Source organism: Monopterus albus, unplaced genomic scaffold (assembly GCF_001952655.1).
Source record: "Monopterus albus unplaced genomic scaffold, M_albus_1.0 scaffold422.1, whole genome shotgun sequence".
NCBI classification, from domain to species: domain Eukaryota; kingdom Metazoa; phylum Chordata; class Actinopteri; order Synbranchiformes; family Synbranchidae; genus Monopterus; species Monopterus albus.
Genome location: NW_018128302.1, coordinates 126,488 through 133,629, shown reverse-complemented (window position 1 = coordinate 133,629; position 7,142 = coordinate 126,488). Strand labels below are relative to the sequence as shown.

At 41.1% G+C, this 7,142-nt stretch overlaps 2 protein-coding genes across 8 annotated transcripts in view; both read left to right on the top strand.

The window, feature by feature from the left end:
* The window catches only part of LOC109951988 (interferon alpha/beta receptor 2-like), a 34,885-nt gene extending 29,690 nt beyond the window's left edge, over nucleotides 1-5,195 (top strand). For all 4 annotated transcript variants that reach the window (XM_020586796.1, XM_020586794.1, XM_020586795.1 and 1 more), the window contains one exon: nucleotides 2,063-5,195. In XM_020586796.1, the coding sequence (XP_020442452.1) occupies nucleotides 2,063-2,716 (654 nt within the window). In that variant the 3' untranslated portion in view covers nucleotides 2,717-5,195. The remainder of the gene's footprint in view (nucleotides 1-2,062) is intronic.
* A 215-nt stretch (nucleotides 5,196-5,410) lies between these two features.
* Nucleotides 5,411-7,142, top strand: part of LOC109951989 (interferon alpha/beta receptor 2-like) — an 8,613-nt gene continuing 6,881 nt past the window's right edge. The window contains exons 1-2 of one of the 4 annotated variants that reach the window (XM_020586798.1): nucleotides 5,411-5,681; nucleotides 6,318-6,450. In XM_020586798.1, the coding sequence (XP_020442454.1) occupies nucleotides 5,531-5,681; nucleotides 6,318-6,450 (284 nt within the window). In that variant the 5' untranslated portion in view covers nucleotides 5,411-5,530. The remainder of the gene's footprint in view (nucleotides 5,682-6,317; nucleotides 6,451-7,142) is intronic. The other 3 variants (XM_020586799.1, XM_020586797.1, XM_020586800.1) reach the window with 3 other exon arrangements.

Here is a 7,142-nt window from a genome sequence, read left to right as displayed (position 1 = left end):
TATGATGTCCTTCAGGTGGGCTGACACCAGTCTTTCAAAGGATTTCATAACTACAGATGTCAGGGTGACAGGTCTGTAGTTGTTCAGTCCACTGATGGAGATTTTCTTGGGGACTGGAATGATGGTGGAGCGTTTGAAGCAGGAGGGGACTTCACACAGCTCCAGTGACCTGTTGAAGATGAGTGTGAAGATGGGGGCCAGCTGATCAGCACACACTTTCAAGCAGGAGGGGGTCACACCATCTGGGCCTGGAGCTTTTCTGATCCTTTGTTTTTTAAAGAGGCCGCGCACATCCTTTTCACAGCTCGTTAGAGGTGGGGGGCTGGAGGGAAGGGTGGTGATTGTTGAGGGAGCAGCTGCTGGATCTGAGGTGGGGAGGGTGAGGGGGGAGTGTTGATTGTCAAACCTGCAGTAGAACACATTCAGGTCGTCTGCTAGTTGACGGTCCTCCACAGCAAGGGGGGATGGTTTCCTGTAGCCAGTGATGGTTTTCAGGCTCCCCCACACAGACAAGGGGTCGATCGTAAACTGGTTCCTCAGCTTTTCAGAGTCGCTTCCATTTGCTTTAATGATGAATTACTTTTGTGTAAAACTGTAACAAACTATCTCGCTTTGAACACAGACCACTCATGGCCAGGACAGTAAAAATTTTGATTTTACATACCTGATTTCTGATTTGTGGTTTTAAGATTTTAGATGAATTGGTACACAGCTGTGGCACTGAACATGTGAGCATATAGATGATGTGTTTGCCAACTGAAAAATGGTCTGACCTTGGAAAATGTCAGTCACCAATAGCATTTGATACCTTGTTTTCATATTCGTGTTTTTTCTTTATTTTATTACGGTGTGCTGATATTAGAACTGTTAGAAGTGTGGGTGTCGGTTAGAGTTGACCTTTTGTTTGTGGTGTTTGTCTCGTGGGAGGGGGATTTGAACAAATTTTTTTAAGAAATATGGTGCAGTTTCATGTTCCATTATTTGCCCGAAGTCAACCGGAGTGACAGAGACGTAGAGGGGATTTCTCCTTATAGAGGACTCATATGTTGCCAGCCAAGTAGATGTGAGATTTGGAGGGGGCATGAGATTATTGGTTACTCAGCAACGGTTTCTTTTCCAAAACACTTACTCAGCCAGCAGTTTGAAATCTCCACTGTTGGGAAAGATGTAGCTTAATAATACATAAATAGAACGGCTTCATTTTTGTCACATATTACATTACTTGCAGACAGTACATGAGAGCAACTCTCATTGTTCTGATCAACTGAGGTGAAGCTCTGATGAGCCAAGTGTCCGTTCTGGTGAAAAGCCTTTGAGTCACCTTTGACAGCCTGTCTTTATCTTTGTCTTTATGAGTTTAGAGGTTAAATGCTCTGAAAGAGCAACAACAAATGACGAACAACAGTAATTTATTAGTTTAGCAGTATCTGGTTCCAGCTTTACAAATGTGAGAATTTTATGCACTTCGTTTAACAGTAAACAATGTACAGATAGCTGGTCAAACAAAGTAAGACATTTGAAGATGTCACTCTGCCAAACACTGATTTGTTTTTAACTGTTTTATAAAACCAAACAATCTGTTATTCCAGGAACAATACAATTAAAAATGACAGATTTGAGTGTCCTCACATAATAGAACGAAAACTTGTGTTAAGCACTTCGGTCAGCTGTTGCTGTGTTAAATGTGCTATATAAATAAAGTTGATGATGATGATGATGATGAAAGAAAACCCAAAGTTAACGAGTTTATGATGACGTAAAATGATGTAGACAGAAACCACACCTCTCATATGAGGAGTAACTAGGAGATGTTGTTACTAGGAACTGTTTAGTCATTTTACTTGTTAAATGACTTAGTTACTCAAAGTAGTCAGTCAGTAGTTCTGCTAAAGAATTCATTCGTTCAGCATTATTCTCAAAAGTTTTCAGTTGTAGAAATCTGAAATATTTAAATATATTTCACAACAAACTGCTTGGACTGCTGTTCATCTGATCCGCTGGTTGTAACATCTTTTCTTTTTTTGCTTTCTCTCTGTCTCCCCTACATGTATGTCTGTCTCAGACATCTCTCCATCACATCGAAGAGGTTCCTGTCATTGTGCCCTACAGCACAGCTTTCTCATCCTCCTTGAATGGCCAACCAACACTGCCCTCTTCAGGTAAAAAGAGGAGCAGCCTATCATTGTCAAGTGACAGTGATGAGGAATGTGGAACGGAGAGCATTGGAGGAGGTTATAAACTGCAGGTGGGAAGAAACCTCTTGTCTTCCTCCACTTCGTCTTCATCATCTTTGTCAGATGTGTTATCCCCTGAACCTGAACCACAGCCAAGCTTCTCATCAGAGCACACATCAGACTCCTTCATTTCAAAACTTGAAGCCCCAGTTTCAGCAGAGACACATTCTACTGCTAGTTCAAACAATATGACTGAGCCAAATATCAAGGAGAAGGAGGTGGTGGGAGAGGAAGGCAGCCAGGATGTGAACCTCCTCACATTAATCTTTGGCAGGCGTGAACAGGAGGAGAAGGAGCAGGAATCTCATCTGGATGTGGCAGAGGTTGAGCCACAGTCTCCCTCAGAGGAGAGAAACATCACTTCAGTTCAACCCTCACAAACTTGGGATACTAGGGAGCATGCCATAGAAAAGGTTTCCTGCTCTGTTGATGAAGAGGAGCACTTTGGATATATGGGCCGTCCATGTACAGTTGTCTTGTAGAAGTTCTTATAGAAGTCTGGCTGGACATTCAGTGTGTTTGCAGAATGGCGTAATATGTTAAACCCAGTTTTCCAAAATCAGACTGTGCAGTCTGTGTGGAGGTCTAAACTCATCTCCATTTGTTGAGTCTAGACACTGAAAGCTGATAGTTTGTTGAGTAATTACAAGGTGGCCATATTCTACTCACACTGACCCTGTGCTGGAAAACGTACAGTTTGAAGTGTTGTCTTTTGTTTTTCTAACAACTTCAGTTGTTTCATATTTTTCTGATAAAACCGTTTGTTTCAGAGGTGTTGTCTAAAACTTTTCAGTGAGTTTCATGCAAGTTGTACAATCAGATTTGGTCTTAAGCAGCATGTGGGACTGGTTTAAGGAGCCTCGTCACATACATCACATTTCTCATCGCTTTTCTTGGACATGAACAAAATTTGAGTGGTCCAGACATGTTGTCCATCAACAGCCTGAATGTAGTGTGGCCTGTTTTGTTTAAACTCTGCCACCGTAATGGGGCTTCACTTCTTGACTCGCATGTGGAACAGTCTAAATCATATCTCCACAGTCACACAAACTGTTACCTACAGTAATTCTGGCTGATTTATTCTCACTTTTAACGTCCAACAAGCAAGGTGACATTTGTAAGTCTAACTGTACCAGTGCGCACACACTCCTAGGACGGGCGGTTATCATCCTCTATATAACCATGATGCATCCAAAAATAATGATATAGAACATTAAACTGTCAGCTCACACTTCAAAGGAGTGGCATTGTGCTTCCATCAGGCCTACAGGCAGTTCAGTGTTTATAAGGTAATGCCTCTCACCATGGCAGCTGTTTCAGGGTCATGGTATATGCTAAGAATTTCCAATTTAATATCTCTGTGACCGTCCTGTCTCTTGACTGCCTCGCAGCTAAGCCATGGCCAGCTTTGATTTAAGTCCCCTTCCGACATACAGATGGGTGCCGATTGAAAGGAAAGCTCCACATAAAGTGACTTAGGAAGGTGTTGGGCCACCAGGTGCTGTCAGAACAGCTTCGGTACACCTTGACATTGAGCCACCAGGTCTCTGAACACCATTCTTCCAAAAGATATGACCCCTCGTGCCCTATGGATGGGGTCACTGTCATTCTGGAAAGAGGCCACTCATTTATTCAGGCTTCTCCTTTACTCAAGACTCTGTGTTTATTGTCATGTGCACAGTGAGGAAACATGTTTCACTGTACAATGAAATTCTTACTTTGCTGTCCACAATGAATGCCAAACAATGTAAGGTGAAATATAAGGTAGATCAATAGTACACAAAGTCTAAAGGCAATTATAAACAGCAAGGGGAGACCAATGCTACATCGGAACTGGATGTGCAATAGGCAGCAGTGAGTGTGCAATTATGCATGTGCAGATGTGCACGTGCAAACAGTACAGGTGGAATTACATAAAGTAATTCCTGATTATAAACTCCTTCAGCTGTTGAGGAGTCTAATGGCAGTTGGAAAGAAATCTGTCTGCATTTGAAATAACATCACTTTGAGTTAACTGGTTTGATATCTGTTATACTGTGTGTGTGTGTGTGTGTGTGTGTGTGCTTGGGCGTGTGAATGGGCAAATAGTGTGAAAGTGCTTTGACTGTGCTGCAATACATAGAAAAGCACTGTACAAGTATAAGACTATTTATCGACAAAATCAACCATACTTTATATTTTGATTCATTTTGAATTGATTTATCATTTGAGTCATTTGCTAGACATTTCCTGTGAGGACGTGCTGCTCGTCTTTTGATAGTAAACTGAATATCTTTGGTTCTTGTAGGTTGGGCAAAGCAAGGCAGCTTTTTTTATATTGCAAATTTCATACACAGAGGTAATTCAAAGTGCTTGACATGGGCAAAGAAAAGCATTAACATCATTAAAAACAATGAGCATTAAAACCAGAATAAAATCAGCCAAGTTAAAATGAAGACAAATGAACAATGAAAACATTGTTCAAATGAGATAAAATACATGCAATGAAAATAAAAACAAATGGTGTACTATGCCTGAAATGCAGTAGCTATACATCACTTTTGTGAAAAATTACGCAGGTGACTCACTAGTGCCGAAGCAGCTTTGTGTTGGGTTACACATGAAATCATCACACGTACATCTTTGAATGATGATGAAATTGAGTGGGAATGTTAGTGACAGAATGTTACATGGCCTGTACAGTTTATGATTACATGGATGCCTTTTTTCCATATTTACTTAACTTGTCATGGTCCGTGTACAGTTCATGTGTGTGAAGTTAGCACTTGTATTATTACAAGTGTCGGTATGCAGCTAAGAAATACTGTATAATGAAATTAGTTATGTATTTGTGACATTTTTTTTATTTTTATACTGACTGTAAAATCTTGCAGTTAAATCTGTCAAGCTATTCAAAAAGACTGTATTACTGAGTTCTCAGCCATAAACATGTACATTTCACAATAATAAACATTAAATAGTTATGTTCTGTCATTTGTATTTCTGCAGTAAAAGCAATAGCAAGTTTTACATGTGTACGAGCAGATTTTGTGCAGAATCAGACATCTAGTCAGAGACAATGACATCAACAGAATAACTAATAAAACTTGCACAGATCAGAAACAAGGTAAACTTAAGGTTCGCTGGCTCCAGAGGGAACTAGTTTCTAGTTCAGTGAGTTAACTACAGGATGTGAAGGGCAGTAAGCACAGGGAGGGACTTCTGGGGAAATAGAAACTCAGCCTTGCACATGTTAGCATACGGTGTTCGTTTCCCAACACCCACACAAACCCCAGCTCCCTCCCTCCTCACTCTATATGTTTTGTATTCTAACCCAGAAAACAAGAGCCTTATCATCTTGCACAGGGCATTTAACTACAAGCCGTAACACAGTCCATGGAGGAATGATGGGGCTGTGGATGCTGCTGCTTCTACATTTACACCTTGGTAATGCTCCCTGGATTGAAGGTGGGGAGGGAGGAGATGCTTTAAAGAGTGAATTTATCAGATTAATGAATGTCTGCCCTGAGCTGTTCTTGTATGGGTGAGCTTTGTCACTGCTGTCAAAGTACACTGTGTGTTTTCAAAGACACTGCCTCCCTTTGTTTTTACACCTTTGGACTAAGATTTTAGCATATTTTGGCAAGTAAATGTAAATGCACAGTAATTCTGTAAAAATGTCAGGTGGTGCTGAACGAGCAAGTCATTTAGGTAAAGAAATATTTCTTTAACTTTGTGTCGACTGGTGAGTTAGCAGTGGGGAATGATGTGATTATGGAAAGTAGAAAGTCCAGCAACACTTGCAGTGTTTTGATCAACTTTCATAAAAAGATTTTTACAGACCCCAACAAAGGTTTCACGCTGCAACATGTTGGTCTTTTTATGAAAGTTGCTGAAAACACTGCAAGTGCTGCTGGACATTTTGCTTTCTGGTGTGTTTAATTCCTTGTCTGTGCACATTGACAGTGGGTGAAGTTGTGCCAGAACCTTGTGTTGTATATGAATTGTGCAGTTATAAAATAATAAAAAAGACAATGTCCATGAAAATTCAAATAATTTCACTGTCCCTTTGAAGTGTATGCACTTATTCTCTCCCCTCTGCAGTGGTGTGTGCTTCCCTCCCTGCACCTGCTAGTGTCTCCATCTCTTCCTTCAACATGGAGCACATACTCAGCTTCCTGCCAGGCCCCGGGACGCCCTCCAACACACACTTCATGGTCCAAACCATCCGTCCCAGGTATTCAGTCTACAGGCACCACAGTTAAAGGAGAAAGGAGGAGAGTGGTGATAACTCACAGTGAGGCAGACTGAGGACCATTTTTATCATAGACTGTACTTTATACCTCTTGATCATCTGAAACGTGGTTTGTCACCTGACAAACTATAAATAACAAATGTTCAATTACTAGTTGTTAACCTCTTGATTATTTTCTGAGGAGAATGCATGGCTAAGCTTTGTTTTATTTTTGTACAATTCCATAGGAATTTACTTAGAATGGCCCCAGGAATATTAAACAAATTAGCTGGTGTAACAAGAGTGCAACAGTTAGCAGCATGCTTGGCAGCATTTGAACAGTTAGCAAAGTTCAGTACTGCAGACCCCACCCCAATAGTTCCGGGACCTTAAGAAAGTACTATGCCCCAACTGGTTCGTCCACTGCAGACAGGTAGATGAACTAAGGGCATCCTCACACTAGGCATGCTTGCCTTGTACCATGCTCAATCAAGATTGTCCCCTCTCTCTGCTCCCTCACTGGTCTGTGTGCACACTGCACTTAAAATGGGTCAGAGCACACTTACGTCGCTATGATGTAACTTTTTGTGTTGAAAAGAAGTGCTGTCACATAGTATATAGCATTCAAGTTCTGTGCCCAGGCACAGTTAGTGATTGCACTATTTGTACCATGTCTGAGTACAACTAAACTGCTG